At 48.8% G+C, this 19,027-nt stretch overlaps 1 protein-coding gene across 20 annotated transcripts in view; it reads left to right on the top strand.

The window, feature by feature from the left end:
* Positions 1–19,027, top strand: part of LOC112249003 (protein furry homolog-like) — a 95,650-nt gene that overhangs the window by 64,292 nt on the left and 12,331 nt on the right. For 9 of the 20 annotated variants that reach the window (XM_042320175.1, XM_042320172.1, XM_042320151.1 and 6 more), the window contains 41 exons: positions 213–321; positions 425–511; positions 608–779; positions 1,031–1,163; positions 1,249–1,356; positions 1,517–1,754; positions 2,165–2,344; positions 2,472–2,558; positions 2,860–3,128; positions 3,725–3,929; positions 4,098–4,222; positions 4,408–4,465; positions 4,557–4,648; positions 4,772–4,944; positions 5,061–5,221; positions 5,317–5,427; positions 5,686–5,840; positions 5,934–6,033; positions 6,139–6,307; positions 6,495–6,760; positions 6,855–6,995; positions 7,086–7,257; positions 7,471–7,558; positions 7,640–7,752; positions 9,496–9,646; positions 9,733–9,836; positions 10,004–10,186; positions 10,378–10,579; positions 10,910–11,031; positions 11,195–11,382; positions 11,653–11,747; positions 12,200–12,828; positions 13,000–13,268; positions 13,504–13,644; positions 15,019–15,219; positions 15,528–15,689; positions 15,783–15,881; positions 15,988–16,164; positions 16,446–16,454; positions 16,894–17,106; positions 18,154–18,330. In XM_042320175.1, the coding sequence (XP_042176109.1) occupies positions 213–321; positions 425–511; positions 608–779; positions 1,031–1,163; positions 1,249–1,356; positions 1,517–1,754; positions 2,165–2,344; positions 2,472–2,558; positions 2,860–3,128; positions 3,725–3,929; positions 4,098–4,222; positions 4,408–4,465; positions 4,557–4,648; positions 4,772–4,944; positions 5,061–5,221; positions 5,317–5,427; positions 5,686–5,840; positions 5,934–6,033; positions 6,139–6,307; positions 6,495–6,760; positions 6,855–6,995; positions 7,086–7,257; positions 7,471–7,558; positions 7,640–7,752; positions 9,496–9,646; positions 9,733–9,836; positions 10,004–10,186; positions 10,378–10,579; positions 10,910–11,031; positions 11,195–11,382; positions 11,653–11,747; positions 12,200–12,828; positions 13,000–13,268; positions 13,504–13,644; positions 15,019–15,219; positions 15,528–15,689; positions 15,783–15,881; positions 15,988–16,164; positions 16,446–16,454; positions 16,894–17,106; positions 18,154–18,330 (6,634 nt within the window). The remainder of the gene's footprint in view (positions 1–212; positions 322–424; positions 512–607; positions 780–1,030; positions 1,164–1,248; positions 1,357–1,516; positions 1,755–2,164; positions 2,345–2,471; positions 2,559–2,859; positions 3,129–3,724; positions 3,930–4,097; positions 4,223–4,407; positions 4,466–4,556; positions 4,649–4,771; positions 4,945–5,060; positions 5,222–5,316; positions 5,428–5,685; positions 5,841–5,933; positions 6,034–6,138; positions 6,308–6,494; positions 6,761–6,854; positions 6,996–7,085; positions 7,258–7,470; positions 7,559–7,639; positions 7,753–9,495; positions 9,647–9,732; positions 9,837–10,003; positions 10,187–10,377; positions 10,580–10,909; positions 11,032–11,194; positions 11,383–11,652; positions 11,748–12,199; positions 12,829–12,999; positions 13,269–13,503; positions 13,645–15,018; positions 15,220–15,527; positions 15,690–15,782; positions 15,882–15,987; positions 16,165–16,445; positions 16,455–16,893; positions 17,107–18,153; positions 18,331–19,027) is intronic. The other 11 variants (XM_042320150.1, XM_024418556.2, XM_042320158.1 and 8 more) reach the window with 8 other exon arrangements.

Here is a 19,027-nt window from a genome sequence, read left to right as displayed (position 1 = left end):
TGACCACGCTATCTCTGTGTGAACAGACACTGTCAAATGAAAGTCACCCAGACCAGCACCTAAATCACCATATTACAACAAATAAATGCCCACTCCTTCTGCAGAAGCAGAACTAGAATCCCATCTACACTCAGAACTGGTCTAGTCTACAGTCTCCTTGGTGAACATCTCCAGTTGAACAATCCCTTTAATCCTGTCCTGTTTCCCTGCAGCCGGCTGCTCAGCATCGTTTCAGCACTTTTCCCCAAAGGTTCCCGTAGTGTGGTGCCGAGGGACACGCCCCTCAACATCTTTGTCAAGATCATCCAGTTCATAGCTCAGGTTTGTCTTATGAGGTCATGCAGTTCTTCCTGTATAATTCTGCTAATGGCTTGAATGTTATCTGTGATTAGTGATTATTGGTCTTTTGTGGCTCATTTCACAGGAAAGGCTTGACTTTGCTATGAAGGAGATAATTTATGACCTCCTGTGTGTGGGGAAATCTCACAAGACCTTCACCATCAATCCAGAGGTAAGAGATGGCCGAGAGACGACAGTCATTTTCCAATCATACTCGCTGTGATTATACTCTTCAATCTCTGACTGTTCCTTTCTCCCTCCCTCTCAGAGGATGAATATTGGCCTGAGGGCCTTCCTAGTGATAGCTGACAGTCTGCAGCAGAAGGACGGGGAGCCGCCCATGCCCACCACAGGGGTCATCATGCCCTCAGGAAACACTCTGCGGGTCAAAAAGATCTTCCTTGCCACCACCCTCACTGACGAGGAGGCCAAGGTCATCGGTAGGTCAACATCTCTGAGCTCCACCCTGGTCACTACAGGACAGTGTGACTCGGCTATGACTCAGGGACTATGGACCAAAGTTAGCTTTCTTCCTAACTCTGGCAATTTGACATTGATGTTGAACCTGAAATGTTGATCATTGTACACTGTCCCTGCCGAATACATTTCTCAAATAAATAATCTTATGGGAGTGGGTCATTTTAAGGTTAAGTTTGTGTACAGTGTCAGAGTAATGACTGTGTGTTTGTAGGCATGTCGCTGTACTACCCAGCGGTGAGAAAGGCCCTGGACAACATCCTGCGTCACCTGGACAAGGAGGTGGGGCGCTCCATGAGCATGACCAACGTCCAGATGTCCAATAAGGAGCCTGAGGACATGATTACGTAAGTCTCTGACTTAAAACATATGTGGCCCATAACGTGTGTTTTTTACTATGTGTGTCCTTTACGTGTGTGTGTTATGTTGCAGGGGGGAGAGGAAGCCGAAGATCGATCTGTTCCGTACATGTGTGGCGGCCATCCCCAGGCTGATCCCAGACGGCATGAGCAGACAGGACCTGATCGAGCTGCTGGCTAAGTAAAGGACCCCACTCCTTCGCATGCGCCACCTCTGTCTGGGACTAATTGATGAACAGAGCAATGGGGATTTTTATTTTGCCAAAGCTGTGCCTTCAAAAGCTCTGTTTGTGATCCCGTTTTGACCTCTGTGTGACCCATGCATCCTGTCCTCTCTCCAGGCTGACCATCCACATGGACGAGGAGCTGCGCGGCCTGGCCTTCACCACCCTGCAGGCCCTGATGCTGGACTTCCCAGAGTGGAGGGAGGACGTGCTCTCTGGCTTCGTCTACTTCGTGGTGCGCGAGGTCACCGATGTCCACCCCACGCTGCTGGACAACGCCGTCAAGATGCTGCTGCAGCTCATCAGCCAGTGGAGGCAGGCCGTCCAGACCAGCAACAAGACCCACGAGGCACAGGTGGGTGGAGAGTGGATAGCTCTCATTTTGTCCGGTTGTGGACAAGGACAGCGGCTCAAACTTCTTGCTCTGTACTGTAGTAGTAGGATTATTTAAGCAATAATGCCAGAGAGGGTGTGGTATATGGCCAATATATCACGGCTAAGGGCTGTTCTTAGGCACAACGCAACGCGGACATTCCTTAGCCATAGCCACATATCACAAACCCCCGAGGTGCCTTATTGCTATTATAAACTGGTTACCAATGTAATTAAAGCAGTAAAAATAATGTTTTGTCATACCAGTGGTTTACAGTCTGATATATCATGGCTGTTAGCCAATCACCATTCAGGGCTCGAACCACCCAGTTTATATTGTGTATTTTGAATTGGGTTTGTGTGATAAAGTAACCCTGTCTGTGTGTGCTCCAGCAGGGCCCTGGAAGCGGGCCGTCTCTGCCCCTGGAGCGCTCTCCTCTGTGGGGGGTGCTGCACGTGGCGGAGGGCCTGGCACTGGTGGTTCTGTGCAGCTGCCGCCCCGCCACGCGCAGGCTGGCTGTTAATATCCTCAAAGAGGTCCGAGCCCTGCACACCGCTCTGGGCATCGCCAAGGTAACTACCAACTCAGACTGAGATGGGGTTGTGAAAGTGACTCAAATAATGAGATGCATTGTTATTAAAGTAACCTCAGTTAAGATGCAAGAGAATCACATTCACTGTTTCTGCCTGTCTTTTTCAGGGAGATGAGGAGTTGGCCATAGATGTGATGGACAGGCTAAGTGCGTCTGTGCTGGAGAGCTTCATCCATCTCACAGGAGCTGACCAGGTACGAATTGCAAAGCTGTTGTGTAATACACACATGATTTTGATTTAACTAGGCAAGTCAATTAAGAACAAATTCTTATTTACAATGACTGCCTACCAAGAGGCAAAAGGCCACCTACGGGGGCTGGGATTCAAAATAATAATGTAGGACAAAACACACATCACGACAAGAGACTACATAAAGAGAGACCTAGGACAACGCATGGCAGCAACGCAACATGGTAGCAACACATGACAACAACATGGCAGCAGCACAACATGGTACATACACTCTGACCCTCATCCTCCCCTCTCCCCTGCAGACCAACCTGCTATATTGTCCCAGCGGTATCGACCTGCAGACGCTGGCAGAATGGAACTCGTCTCCCATCAGCCACCAGTTTGACGTGGTCAGCCCGTCGCACATCTGGGTGTTTGCCCACGTGACGCAGGGCCAGGATCCCTGGGTCATCAGCCTGTCCAGCTACCTGCGCCAGGAGCACCTGCCCAAGCACTGCCCCACCGCACTCAACTATGCCGGGATGTTCGCCTACACGCGCCTGCAGTTGCTCTCTCCGCAAGTGGACATCAAGTATGTCTCTCCAGGCCTTTACTCTTGTCAATGTTGTTCTCTTGGGTGCATGTACACGTTTACATTTGAGGTTGTAAAAAGCCACTTAGAATTGATGTGGTTGCAGTCCGCGCACTAGAGGGCTGTGTGACGTCACCCTGTCTCGTGTACGGTGTCCATACGGTCTACACCGTCACTGGAGACTCTGCGCGTGGCTGTGGATGGCTTCATCCTAATAGATCCCTCAGCTGTATACGTATGTGAGCCCCGTGAGGAGGAGAGTTGGCGCCTGTCCTTTTACTGTGTTGTATGTCTGTGACACACAGAAATTATTTCAGTAATATTGTAAATCAGTCCCTTCAGGATTCCAAGATTCTGCGATTTCCCTGCATATTATGCTATGGCTTGCAGATTTGACCAATCACCTCACTATTTCCACGTAAAGCACTCAAAGCGTAGCAATATTATCATATTAAACTTACCCATCAGCGGAGTACAAAAAGAGGACTTGCAATTTCAAACAATCACAGCAACAAAAAAATATATATATAAATATATATATACACACACACACCACCTGCCTATTAATATTTGACCTTTGTCCTCTGCCCCTGCAGCAGCCCTATAAATGCTAAGAAGCTGAACAGCCTGAGCAGCAGTAGTGACTCGTACGTGGGGCTGTGGAGGAACTACCTGATCCTCTGTTGTAGCTCCGCCACTTCCTCCCCCAACTCCTCCTCCTCCACCTCTGGCTCCGTCCGCTGCTCCCCGCCTGAGACGCTGGCGTCCACGCCGGACAGTGGCTACAGCTACGACTCTAAGGTCAGAGGGCATGACCTATCCATTTTTATTTCTCTATACGTTTTACTTGAGTGCTGTCAGTGTGATAATGCCTATTCCAAGTTGAGAAAACGCCATCTCTATCCTTTTAGTTAGATATTGAAAAATCATTACTTTTCATATTGATTTCTGATCTTTGTGTGTGTCCAGATTATTGGCACTCCGTCCCCCTCATCCCTGTTCAAACACGTTGTTCCGATGATGCGCTCTGAGAGCATGGACATCACAGAGTCACTCGTCCTGGGGCTTGGCAGGACCAACCCCGTGGCCTTCAGGTGAGGGAGCCACCCTGTACGTCGACCTGTGGCTGACAGTCGTGTTTCAGTTGCCTGTGTTCGAATTTTCATGTTTGAATATATAGTAGTGTGTGCGTTATTTGGTTAGTAGGCACAGAATGTAGTGAGTGAGTTTGTACAAGCGTTTTCCCGGTAGTTTTCCTTACTTCTATTCCGTCTTCCAGAGATCTGATAGAGGAACTGAACCCCATCATTAAGGAGGCTCTGGAGAGGAGACCTGAGGTGGGTGCAGCTCACTGACCCTCACATCTCCATGTATCTAACATAACACTGTACTACCTACTCAGTACTGGCTCTGCTCATCTTGTTGCAGAACATGAAGCGACGTAGGCGTCGCGACATCCTGAGGGTCCAGCTGGTCCGGATCTTTGAGCTGCTGGCCGACGCTGGCGTCGTCAGTCAGACGTGAGTGGAAGCCCGAACAGAACCAGTACATATAAATACACACGTAGTTATAGAATAAGAATCATGGACCGTCCATCTTTTGACTCCACTGACCCCTGTACTGTACCCCCTGTGTGTGTGCAGTGGGAGTGGCGGTCTGGATGGGGAGAGTCACTCTCTGAACTCGACACTGTTGGAGTATGTGGATCTGACGAGACAGCTGCTGGAGGCTGAGAACGACAAAGACTCAGACACACTGAAGGACATCCGCTGTCACTTCAGCGCTCTGGTGGCTAACATCATTCAGAACGTCCCAGGTACTACACACACACACACACACACACACACACACACACACACACACTATAAAGTGTAAAATGTTGTATATGTGTGTTTTGTGAGTGGCTATTTGACATCTGCGTATTCCCACCAGTGCACCAGAGGAGGACCATCTTCCCCCAGCAGTCTCTGAGACACAGTCTGTTCATGTTGTTCAGCCACTGGGCGGGTCCCTTCAGCATCATGTTCACCCCACTAGACCGGTACAGCGACCGCAACATGCAGATCAACCGACACCAGTACTGTGCTCTCAAGGTACAACCAGCTGTTCACACGCAAGACTATCACTGAAATCCCACTCTGTAAACACGTCATGACGGGGTAAATGTTTGTCTACTGCGTGTCTGCAGGCCATGTCGGCAGTGTTGTGCTGTGGTCCAGTGGCTGATAACGTTGGCCTCTCCTCTGACGGTTATCTCTACAAGTGGCTGGACAACATCCTGGACTCTCAGGACAGGAAGGTAAGAGAAGAGCCCTTCTGCACTACAGCCTCACTGCTGGGCTTAAACTATTCCTTGATTACCACCAGCTGTCTGTCATCGGCACTGATATGATCGCCAAACAGGATAAGGCTAAACTTTCACGGGTTCAATTACTTTGAGTGGTACGGATGAACGGAAGGAAATAGCTTGACTCTTGAGGTGCAGCGGTGAGTGTATATGGAGGGCTTGTGCTGATGGTCCCTCTGATAGTCTGTTTCTCTGTGTGTCCCCCTGCAGGTGCACCAGTTGGGCTGTGAGGCGGTGATGCTGCTGTTGGAGCTGAACCCAGACCAGAGTAACCTGATGTTCTGGGCTGTGGACCGCTGTTACACTGGCTCACGCCGCGTGGCTGCCGGCTGCTTCAGGGCCATCGCCAACGTCTTTCACAACAGGCATGTCGGCCATTTTATAGTGTGTGTGTGTTTCTGTGTATTAACTCTGATATCCATAATGTGTTAATATGATTGATATCGTATGGTCTACAGGGATTACCAGTTTGACACTGTGGTGCTGCTGAATCTGATCTTGTTCAAGTCTGCTGATTCATCCAGAGATATCTATGAGGTGGCCATGCAGCTGCTGCAGGTTGGTTTGACACCATCCAGGCCACATACTGGATCTATTTGGGAAAAATCCAGTATTTTTTACATGTACTTAATGGGATTTTTCTGTGCGTGTTCTGTTCCCCAGATCTTGGAGCCCAAGCTCTTCCGTTACGCTCACAAACTGGAGATCCAGAGAACAGATGGGATCCTGAGCCCTCCCTCCCCGCTGCCACACCTCTACTCTGTCTCCTACTACCAACTGTCTGAGGAGCTGGCCAGGACATACCCAGAGCTCACCCTTCCCATCTTCTCAGGTCTGCACCGTTACATCACACACCATCCTACACTCTTCTGTCTCATTGGGCAAATCTCAAAGGACACCCTGGTTAATGTAGTGCTCTTTAAAAGGAAATGGCCGGTCATTCGAGATGCGTAGCTTTGGCGTTTGACACGTAGATTTGAGTCTTATCGGTGTGGCGACTGTGCCGTTTCCTTCCCCAGAGGTGAGCCAGCGTATCCAGACAGCACACCCTGGTGGTCGCCAGGTGATGCTGCACTACCTCCTGCCCTGGATGAACAACGTGGAGCTGGTGGACTTCAAGCCGTCGCCACGGCGACAGGAACCCCCAGTCTGTGAGGAGGAGGAGGAGGCCCACGAGCGCGACATGATGATGGTCAACAGCCGGCGCTGGCTCCGAGGGGAGGGCTGGGGCTCCCCACATGCCACCACCATGGTGCTCAACAACCTCATGTTCATGACCGCCAAGGTATGACCGCGACCTGAACACACACAGGCATTACGTTGTCTGCTGCTGATAAATGATAGTGTTTGTTTGAACTGTGTTTCGCTTGTGTATACAGTACGGGGATGAGTTTGCGTGGTCAGAGATAGAGAACGTGTGGACCACGCTGGCCGACAGCTGGCCAAAGAACCTGAAGATCATCCTGCACTTCCTCATCAGCATGTCAGGGGTCAACAGTGAGCCCAGCCTCTTGCCCTATGTAAGTCCAGTTTACACACAGTGTCCTCTCTCCCTCACACCTCCCATATTCGGTCATCTTAAATGTTTGTTAAAACGTGTGTGTCGTCAGGTGAAGCGGGTGGTGGTGTACCTGGGCAGGGATAAGACTATGCAGCTGCTGGAGGAGCTGATGTGTGAGCTGGACCTGACAGACCCAGTGAGCTCTGCTGTCACTCACATGGACAACCCTCCCTACTACCGCATCACCTCTAGCTACAAGATCCCCTCCGTCACCTCAGCAGGTATATAATCACACGGTCTTCTATACATGTCCCCCCACTGTCCTGGTATATGAAACACAGATGCTTGATGTTTCAATGTTACATCTTCTCCCGTCTGCTCCCTCATGGACTGTTGGACTGTATGAAGGACTGTCATAATGACATTGTCTGTCATGTACCTCATGAACCTTGTTGTCATAGTTTCTAGATGTCTATCCCCATCTCTGTCAACAGGAACCAACTCCAGCAGTAACACCATGGTGCCAGGAACCGACGCTCACCATGACAGCAGCAAGAATAAAGACTCCAACATGGATGACGGGTATGAGATCACACACTAACACACACACACACACCCGAGACACTCCCAGTAAGACGACAGCTGTCTCTCTGTTGTCTGCAGTTCCACCCATCTGGACATCTACAGCGGTCTGAACAGCAACCTGAACCGTCAGCACCACCGCCTGGAGTCTCGTTACAGCAGCAGCTCTGGAGGATCCTATGAGGAGGAGAAGAGTAAGAGACAGCCATACTACTCTATGCTTTATGTACGGTTGATGTCAAAAGTTTACATACACTTAGGTTGGAGTCATTAAAACTTGTTTTTCAACCACTCCACAAATGTCTTGTTAACAAACTATAGTTTTGGCAAGTCTGTTAGGACATCTACTTGGTGCATAACACAAGTAATTTTTCCAACAATTGTTTACTGACAGATTATTTCACTTTAATTCACTGTATCACAATTCCAGTGGGTCAGAAGTTTACATACACTAAGTTGAATGTGCCTTTAAACAGCTTGGAAAATTCCAGAAAATGATGTCATGGCTTTAAAAGCTTCTGATAGGCTAATTGACATCATTTGAGTCCATTTTTGAATCAATTGGAGGTGTACCTGTGGATGTATTTAAAGGCCTACCTTCAAACTCTGTGCCTCTTTGCTTGACATCATGGGAAAATCAAAAAATCAGCCAAGACCTCAGAAAAAAAATGGTGGCCCTCCACAAGTCTGGTTCAGCCTTGGGAGCAATTTCCAAATGCCTGAAGGTACCACGTTCATCTTTACAAACAATAGTACGCAAGTATAAGCACCATGGGACCACGCAGCCGTCATACCGCTCAGGAAGGAGACTCATTCTGTCTCCTAGAGATGAACGTACTTTGGTGAGAAAAGTGTAAATCAATCCCAGAACAACAGCAAAGGACCTTGTGAAGATGCTGGAGGAAACGGGTACAAAAGTATCTATATCCACAGTAAAACGAGTCCTATATCGACATAATCTGAAACGCCGCTCAGCAAGGAAGAAGCCACTGCTCCAAAACCACCATTTAAAAAGCCAGACTACAGTTCACAACTGCACATGGGGACAAGCTCATACTTTTTGGAGAAAAGTCCTCTGGTCTGATGAAACAAAAATGGAACTATTTGGGCATAATTTACCATCATTATGTTTGGAGGAAAAATGGGGAGGCTTGCAAGCCAAAGAACACCATCCCAACCGTGAAGCACGGTGGTGGCAGCATCATGTTGCGGGGGTGCTTTTCTGCAGGAGGGACTGGTGCACTTAACAAAATAGATGGCATCATGAGGGAGGAGAATTATGTGGATATATTGAAGCAACATCTCAAGACATCAGTCAGGAAGTTAAAGCTTGGTCGCAAATGGGTCTTCCAAATGGACAATGACCCCAAGCATGCTTCCAAAGTTGTGGCAAAATGGCTTAAGGACAACAAAGTCCAGGTATTGGAGTGGCCATCACAAAGCCCTGACCTCAATCCCATAGGAAATTTGTGTGCAGAACTAAAAAAAGAGTGTGATCAAGGAGGCCTACAAACCTGACTCAGTTACACCAGCTCTGTCAGGAGGAATGGGCTATAATTCTCCCAACTTATTGTGGGAAGATTGTGGAAGGCTACCTGAAACGTTTGACCCAAGTTAAACAATTTAAAGGCAATGCTACCAAATACTAATTGAGTGCATGTAAACTTCTGACCCACTGGGAATGTGATGAAAGAAATAAAAGCTGAAATAAATCATTCTCTCTACTATTATTCTGACTTTTCACATTCTTAAAATAAAGTGGTGATCCTAACTGACCTAAGACGGGGGATTTTTACTAGGATTAAATGTCAGGAATTGTGAAACTGAGTATAAATGTATTTTGCTAAGGTGTATGTAAACTTCTGACTTCAACTGTATATACATACTGTATGTCCACGTTGCCACGGGTGTGTGTGATAAGCCACTGTTTTTGCCAGGTGACTCCATGCCGCTGTATGCTAACTGGCGTCTGAAGGTGATGGACCACAACCGTCCCGAGCCCCTCCCTTTCCCTCCCACAGGGGGCTGCTGGTCCCCTCTGGTGGACTACCTGCCGGAGACGAACACCCCTGGAGTACCCCTCCACAGGTAACCTCGACCCCCCCCTCTCCACTTGACCTGTCTGTATGACCTTTCCCCTGTCCCGGCTGACCCTCTGGTGTGGTGTATCTCAGGTGTAACATAGCTGTCATCCTACTGACTGACCTCATAGTGGACCATGGGGTCAAAGTGGAGTGGAGCGCCTACCTTCACCTCCTGCTGCACTCCATCTTCATAGGTAACTAACCACTCACCTCTATACAGCTAACTGATTACAATTTGAGTGACGTATACTTGTCTTTATACTCCTCATTTACAGGCAAAACAAATGGAAACTCTACTTTTGCCAGTGTTCATGGAATAGATTTTCTCAGCAGTCCCTTGTTTTTTTTCTCCCCCCACCAGGGTTGGACCACCAGCACCCTGAGGTCTACGAGCACTGCAAACGCCTCCTGCTTCACCTGCTGGTCGTCCAGGGAACCAACAGTGGAGTCCAATCCCTGGCCTCCGTGCTGCTGCGCAACCGAGAGTACAACGACCCAAAGGTGCTGACCGTGAAGCCACCGCCCCACGAATTCAACCTCACAGGTCAGTAGCGTTCTGCAAAGATCTGAGTAGCTTAGCTCAAGCACACAAATATCCCTTTGCCTGGTTCTATAAGATCAGTAGGGGGCAGCAGAGATCCATGTCCTTGCTCTCCAGTCTTCACAGATCAGTGTGTGACATCTCAAGTTTCTAGCGATTTGTCAGCCATGCTCGTGTCTGTGTTACTCACGCAGGAGTGTGTGACTTTGTGCCAGACTACCAGCCGTCTCCCATGACAGACTCAGGCCTGAGCTCCAGCTCCACGTCGTCCAGCATCAGCCTGGGTGCAGGAGTCGTCCCCCTGCCCCACCTCACCCCCACCCTGATCAACGAGGTGGATGTCACCGCAGAGCAGTACGAGAAGGTTAAAGCCCTCATCGAGTTTGTCACCTCCAGGTAGTGCCCGACACTCAATTACACTACATTTACCTGAAAATCTTTTATTTTGCACTGTATGTGTGTGTCATAGCTCTATATATCAGTTTGTCTTGTGTGATGTACTGTACCATCATGACTCATTTCTTCATCCAACCCATGCATCTGATCTCGCACTTGCAGCCATGTCTGAAAGGATGGGGTATCGTTCATTTGCATGTGTTTGCGTGTGCAACTACAAACCATTTTTGTCTTGGGGTGAGAATATCAGGGTTCGATGAGTTGTGTGACGATCGTTCGGACTTCCCCTCGTTTTCTCTCCTGATTCGGTCTTGTCTGTCTGTCCTGCAGGAAGCGGGGGCCCCTGTGGAACCATGAGGACGTGTCACCCAAGAACCCCAACATAAAGAGTGCTGACCAGCTGAGCGTGTTCCTCCGACATGTAGTGACAGTCTTCAAACAGTCCCAGTCAGGTCCTTGTGTGTTTGTCACTTCCTTATCCCTCTCTGCTGCACTGACTGTCCTGTCTGTAGCATTTCTTAGCGCTAAAATATTGCCATTAATTATCCCTCTGTTCTTATGTCTAGCATCCTTGTGTTTTTATATTAAATATCTCTGGCGGTTTGTGTTAATCAGGTTTCCAACTGGAGCAGTTGCTGAGTGAGGTAGCGCTGCAAACTGCTCTGTCCTGCTCGTCTCGTCACTACGCAGGACGCTCCTTCCAGATCTTCAGGGCTCTCAAACAACCCCTCACAGCCGCCACGCTTTCTGATGTCCTCTCACGCCTCGTAGAGACAGTGGGTGACCCGGGAGAGGAGGCACAGGTGAGCTTGACCACCCACCGGTATCAAGACAACCACCTTCTAGTATGACCTTTGGGCTGTCTGCTCTATTAGTTTTCTCACTAACTTCTGATCGCAGATGAGAGGGAGCATAGCCGCTTAAACAGGTACTATACTCCAGAGGGTTCAGCCACTCTGACCGGTGATCAGTGTGGATCAGCAGCTGTGTTAGGAAGCAGCAGCCACTGGGGTACTGCAGTATCAGGGGTCGGTTTGTCTCGGTGGTTGACCTCTGCTCCTCTCTCTCCTCAGGGTTTTGTTATCGAGCTGCTGCTGACTCTGGAGTCAGGGATCGACACGCTCGCTGACACCGTCAAGAACTATGACCTCCTCACTGCCTTGGCACAGTAAGCACTGACCAGTTAGATCTGGGCAATTCTACGGTAACAGTGACAATGAGACTCTCTGATTTTTCACATGAAAATGTATGTCTAGCAAAACCAATGATTGCAAAGTTAAGCAAACCATACAACTCTATGCACAAGAACTACTTAACAATTTCCACTGAGAATTTGACAAAAACACATTTACAGTACAGATGCAAAGTTTGGTAACAGAATGACGACTGTTTGTGCTGTTTGTTCCGTCATTCTGTTACCAAGCTTTGCATCTGCACTGTTCTTCAAGTAAATGTGTTTTTGTAAAATGTTCAGTGGACATTGTGTCTCACACTGTTACTGTGGAATTTCCCGTCGCTGATACGAACACAATTTTGTCAACTCGCGCTCTCTAAACACACGCATTATCGACACTTTAAAACCCTGTGTTAGCGAAATACTCATTGTCATTTATCCTGCAGGGCCTCTGCCCATGAGCACCTGCTGGGGGCCAAGTTTGCAGCTAAAAGGAAGAGCACGGGCCAGCTGAATCTGAGTAGCGGTGGTCTTTTCCACCAAGGCCACTACCCCCACAGCCACACCCGCAGCAACTCCCTCCGCGCCAGCCTCATGGGTGAACGAAAGGGAGACCGCCGCCGCAGTAACACCCTAGACATCGCCGACCGGCTGGCCGGTAGCCACGGCAACCTAGCGCGAACGCAGAGCTTGTCGTCGTTGCGGGAGGGTGGCAGAGCGGGTCCTGGGGAGGAGGCCATCCCTCCTGTGGACCCATCCAACCTGATGGCCACTGTGTTCTGGATAGCGGCCTCCCTTCTGGAGTCGGACTATGAGTTTGAGTACCTGCTGGCCCTGCGGCTGCTCAACAAGCTACTGGGTCAGCTGCCCCTGGAGAACGCAGACAGCAGGGAGAGGCTGGAAACAGTACAGGCCAAGCTGAAATGGTACAGCTTCCCTGGTCTGCTGCAGCTCTTCCTCAAGGGCTTCACCTCAGCTTCCACCCAGGAGCTCACCATTCACCTGCTCAACAAGCTCATCAGCGTCTCCCGCCACACACTGGTCGACCCCTCCCAGGTGGCAGGTAAGCGAGCAGGTATTGATCTTATAGATTTTATTCAGCACAAGGTCCTGGCTTCATGCTTGGTAAATGGCATTAATCCCCCTAGAGCCTCCCGGTTGGTTTAGACCTGTTTCTCTTCCTGTGTTAGCTCGGGCGATCTAGATTCACTTGATCCTGATGTCGTCTGTTGCCGTCTCCTTGTAGGTTTTCCTCTGAACATCCTGTGCCTGCTGCCTCACCTCATCCAGCACTTTGACAGCCCCACTCCGTTCTGCAAGGAGACGGCAGATAAGATAGCCAAGGTGTGTGCCGAGGAGAAGTCCGCCACGCTGTCAAACCTGGCCCACATGATGAGCCTGTACAGTGCACACAGCTACTCCAGAGACTGCGCCAACTGGATCAACGTGGTGTGTCGTTACCTGCATGACGCCTTCGCTGAGATCACGTTCAATCTGGTCACATACCTGGCCGAGGTAAGCACCCGCAACACCAGGCTTTCATAGAAGTAATGAGAATCAAAGCTGGCAACTTATTACGTAATCCGTCTACATTACACCCACTGGTTAACCTCCGTTTACAGGAGCTTGTGTTTTTTTTATTATGGCAAGTCAGCAGTTGATTGTTGATCAGCTGGTAATCAGATGTCCAACATCTAACCCATGATACCTGCTGTTAGCCTGTTCCTTACCCTTCCCCTCTCATCCCCAGTTGCTGGAGAAAGGCCTACCCAGCATGCAGCAATCCCTGCTGCAGATCATCTACAGCCTGCTGAGTCACATTGACCTGTCGGCTGCACCCGTCAAACAGTTCAACCTGGAGATCATGAAGATCATCGGAAAATATGTCCAGGTGAGACCTGGTTTCGCCCTTTAGGTTTCAGCTCAACACTCTGACACAGTTTAGGCCTCATCTCAGAGAGGTTTGAGAAGAATGAACGGGAATTGGCTGATACAGGAATAGAGCTGCCTGACGCAATGTACTGTATGTGTCACGTGGCTCTTTCATTTCAGCAGATACAGCCTTTGGTGTGTAAGAGAGTGAATATGTGAGGGAGAAAGCCAGAATGACTCCCTCTACAGAGTGACACACTTGAAGATTTAAAGCAGGTCATGGATCTCAGGCCATTTGGACATAGTCAGCCAGCCAAGGCTCTTTATAGAAGAGCCTTTTACCAGCCCTGACCCCTGGGCTTGAACTGCTCTTCAGTCAGAGCTGCAGCTGGCCTGACTACCACTCCTACCCTCCCCCCACCCAGCCTCAGGACAATTCTCCACTCACCGACCTCCACAGCAGTGTGTGCTTTTGTACAAGTGGATTCTTTTGTTAGTATGTTTGAATAAAGACTGTTAATTCAGACCGAGTTCTTTCAAGGTTGCTTGTAAGGGTTGTCAGCCTGGTCCGAGTAGGATCGAATATGCTGACCCTCAACACAGGGGCCCCACAGGGGTGTGTGCTTATTTCCCTCCTGTACTCCCTGTTCACCCACGGCTGCTTGGTCATCGTTAGACTCCAGCCTCCAAAGCCATAGATTGTTCTCTCTGCTTCCGCACGGCAAGCGGTACCAGTGCATCAAGTCAGGCACCAACATGCTCCTGAACAGCTTCTATCCCCAAGCCATAAGACTGCTAAATATCTAACAGAATGGCTATGTGGACTAGTTGACACTTCTATGTGATTTTGACACTGTTTCTATGCAAACTCACAGGACTCTATGCACTCACGCATAACATGCCCACACATTTATACTGACTCTACACACGCACACACACACTTACTCACATGCAATCATCATTTATGCTGCTGCTACTCTGTTTATCATACATCCTGATGCCTGGTCACCTTACCCCTATACATATCCACCTCTTTCACTCCAGTATCCCTACACATTGTAAATATGGTATTGGAACTGACCCACTATATAGCTTCTTACTTTTGCGTGTTCTTATTTTTATTTGTCATGTTTTTGTTCTACCTTGTTATTTTTAGTACTATATTGATTACTGCATTGTTGGGTTTCAAGCTTTCATGAAAGGCATTTCACTGTACTTGTGTACGTGACATGAGAACTTGAATTAGAAAATGTCATACAGTATCATAGGAGCACTGAAAGACAATATATTTCTTAACTTTCCCTATAACTGAGGTGTCCTCCTAAAACCATTTTTAAATACTCTCCTATTGACAATCTAACCAACACCACCTCTGTTCCTGTGCGTTCCCCAGAGCCCGTACTGGAAGGAGGCCCAGAACATCCTGAAGCTGGTGGTGTCTCGGTCGGCCAGCCTGGTGGTGCCAGACGAGGTGCAGCGCTCCTACAGCACCGAGTCCTCTGGATCCCCAGAGATCGCCTTCACTCGCATCTTCAACAACTCCTCTAAGGAGCTGCCCGGCAAGACGCTGGACTTCCACTTTGACATCTCAGAGGTGAGGTCTTGCCTGCTCAATGTGTAAATTGATGTTTTTAAACTGTTGTGCTTTGTGTGTTATGTTGTAACATGTTTTTGTATGAAACTGTATATGCTGCTAAAATGTCAATACAAAGAGAAGTACCCTTCTCAGACATCTGTCCTGAGCTAGGTCCTTGTTATCTTTTCGTCCTTCTCTGATTGATTTGTTTTTTTCAGTCTTTCCATGTTTCTCTCACTCGTCTTTTACCTTCATCCCCTACCATTTATCAGAAAATAATCAGACCTGTGTAATCGAGATTAACTGGTTTAACCTTTGACCCCCAGACGCCCATCATAGGGCATAAGTATGGGGACCAGCGCACAGCTGCAGGGCGGAATGGGAAACCGCAAGTCATCGCCGTGACCCGGAGCACGTCCTCCACTTCCTCTGGATCCAACTCCAACGGCCTGGTGCCTGTCAGCTGGAAGAGGCCCCAACTCTCTCAGGTACTTTCATCCACGGGAAATGTTACGACGTGGTTTGATATGTTTAACGTTGGAATGTCTCATGCATTTTTGGTTTATGTTGTCTTATTTCAGAGGAGAACCAGAGAGAAGCTCATGAACGTTCTCTCTCTGTGTGGTCCTGAGTCTGGCGTTCCCAAGAATCCTTCTGTAAGACACCTGGCATGTCAAACTGTGAGCGAGCAGGACTAGTGATCAACTTCAACAAAACATATCCTATCCCTCCATGTGCTTTAATTTGAACATGTTTACCATAACTGTACTCTCTGTCTGTGTTTAGGTGGTGTTCTCATCCAACGAGGACCTGGACTCAGGTGACCAGCAGACCAGTCTGATCCCCACGGTGGAGGAGGTGGTGAGGGAGGAGGACCTGCAGGGAGAGGATGCAGGAAGTGAGCAGCAGTTTGGAGTCTTCAAAGACTTTGATTTCCTGGACGTGGAGCTGGAAGATGCTGAGGTAAGGGGTGATTTACTGTAGGATAAGTCATCTGTACACACACACCTGTCTTGTATATAATCATTTGCAATAGTCTCTCTGCTGTTGCATCATTTTAGATCATGTCGTTGATGGGTGACAATAAATGGTTTCATTCAGTGTGTGTGATTGTGGACTCGTGCACTCAAGTACATCCGTGTGTGTGTCTCGGTATGACTTTTCTTCCATGTTGTCCTCTAACTGTCCCTACTGCCTACTCTTCCTAACTCACTTTGTTACCTTTCCTCCTTTCCCGCCACAAGGAGTTGCAGGTAAGTTTTGGGCCAGCAAGAGCTGCTCTCCTCAGTGCCCTGGTGGCCCTCTGTCAGTCCATGTGATTGTCACCCTGTAGAAGCACCTGTTTTGTCAGTCTAGAAACAGACAGCCAATGAAGCATGCCACAAATACTTTGTGTTTCATGATTGATGTCGTCTGCACTTTGTCCTGATTTTTCCTCCTCTTGTGCTTTTATTTAGTTTGTCTTTAAAGTTTTGCAGCTCTATGTCCGAAGTGATTAGGGTCAAAGCCTTGGAGAAAAGGCATTGTTTCCTCCCCTTCCCATTACTGCAAACACAGCTCTTTTAGATGTGGCATGTTAGTGACGTACTTCTGGTTTCTTGTGTACTTGTGCCGTTGTCATCCATCCACATCTTCGACAGATATCTCACACTTCAGTTAGTTCTACTGGTATCTGACTGCTGTTTCCTGTAGGGGGAGAGCATGGACAACTTTAACTGGGGCGTGCGCCGGCGCTCCCTGGACAGCATGGACAAGGGGGAGGGAGATGGGGACACGCCGTCCCTGCAGGAGTGCCAGTACACCGGGAGCACGCCCAGCCTCAACCTCACCAACCAGGAGGACACGGACGAGTCATCTGAGGAGGAGGTACTGAGCGCTAGCCAGATTCTCACCCGCTCTGGCCTCGTAAGTCTCACCCACCACCAGGGTGCCCCCGTCCCCCTCCCGCCCCCATGCTCCTCACACAGCCCGTTGGCATGGTGTGTGTGTGTGTGTCCGCTGAGCAGAGCTATTGCAGAGCTGCTACCTTACCCAGTTTGCCCTGGGGCTAGATGCTTGCTTCCGCTGGTAACAGTCACTATTTCCCTCTCTACCCTCCTTCACCCCAATCCTAGATGCTCTACCCTAATTTTACCCACAAACCAGTACCCCCCCTTCCCCCAGAAGTTTGTTTTTAGGTAAGTAAAGTAGAGACCCAAACACTGTACTTCTAAGAATCCGTCCAGCTTTCTGATATATTAAAGGTCACAGACATAACATATGGGAATCAATGAACTAACTGGGAGATTAGTTACAATAAAGTGAAACTCGAGTCCATAGCATGGCATGTCAAAAACGAATGTAGTCAAGTTACAACTGGCAGAAAATGAACAGCATGTTCCTTTGTGAGCATGAACCCAATATCATTTTAACCCCCAAACCTCTGGCTGCCTTTCTCTAACGTCTCTTTGCTTTGCTATAAAAATATATATATATCTTCCCAGGGTGTTATCAACAATATGTTGTTATTCCTGGAGCTGCTCTTCAATCTGTGCTGTCTTAGTCCTCCTTTGCGCTTGATAGTGCACTGTGAGACTGATACTCTAGTGGCCCTTGGGCCCAAACACGGCTCTGTAGTAACTTTTAAACAATGCTACCATGAGCATGCAGCATGTCATTTGCAGACGGAGTAATGTAAGAATATATAGTTTTTCGAATAACAAGAATGTTTTGTAAGGATGCTTGGAACATAGCAGATTTTTCTTTATTGGTAAAGTCTTACTCTTGTATGCAAAAAAAAAAGAAGAAACTTGCATGTTGAACAATAGAAACGTAACAGTATACTAGCAGATATCCTGGTGAATCGGAGCAGAGGAGACCAGATAATATATAGAGTTTGGAGGTTTGATTTATTTACTATCTAATTCCAAATGGAAAAGTTGAACCGTTCTTTGCGTCCGTCTCTCACTCCAGATGAACAGTGACTCGGCTACGGACGATGCCACGTCCAACCACGTGGACTCTCTGCAGCAATCGCAGGAGTCGTCCAGCAGTGCCTTGACAGAGGAGACCACGGCTCTGCTGCCCCGCCAGGACAGCACTGCACTGGAGATGCCCCGCTCTGACTCAAACAGCAGTCAGCTGCCTGAGGTGCGACCAATCGGGAGAAATAAATCGGGGTGCTCCGGTTCTTTCTAGCGCCTTATCTTCTTCTTTTAACCACTTTCTACCTCTGCTGGGCTCTCTGTCAGTCATGTTTTTTTCACGCAGAGGGTTGGTGGGCACCTCCTCTCTCCGCCTGCCTCTAGGGAGAGTGCTGTACCTGGGGTGCAGTGGGCTGGCTCTTGTCCTGCCTGTTCTCTGGACAGGGCCGTAAGGGATGCTCTCTTTGTTCACATCTCCCTCCGTCTCATCTCTTTCTCTCTGCTTGTCGCGCTGCTCGGGGCTTGTGGGTGTTGTGGTGGGCTGGCTCTTGCTTTCTCTGATTTAGCTGGTTTGTGGTTCTTGCTTGTGTAATTGGGGGGGGGGAGATCATCGTCAATGCTCACCTCAGGCTAGCCGAAACGGTTCACCTCTCAATTTGGAACCTGAACATTCAAAACGAAACCCCTCGTTAAATACGTGCTGCGCATTGGACACCAGCGGGGCAGACCCATATGTGAGTATGAGCTAGTTCAGCCGGCTACGCTAGAGAGCATTGTGACACGACACAGACATGTGTCAGATATAACCAGTGAGGACAGTTCACCAGGGAACACAGTTAGGGAACCCATAGTCACTAACAGCTTCCATTAGTCCATTTTTATCTCTGCCACTACTACACCTCTTCCACATAATGTTTAGGTTT

Source organism: Oncorhynchus tshawytscha, linkage group LG01, assembly GCF_018296145.1.
Source record: "Oncorhynchus tshawytscha isolate Ot180627B linkage group LG01, Otsh_v2.0, whole genome shotgun sequence".
In the NCBI taxonomy this organism is placed as follows: Eukaryota; Metazoa; Chordata; class Actinopteri; order Salmoniformes; family Salmonidae; genus Oncorhynchus; species Oncorhynchus tshawytscha.
Note: the sequence above shows the minus strand (reverse complement) of the source record. Positions and strands in the feature narration are given on the sequence as shown.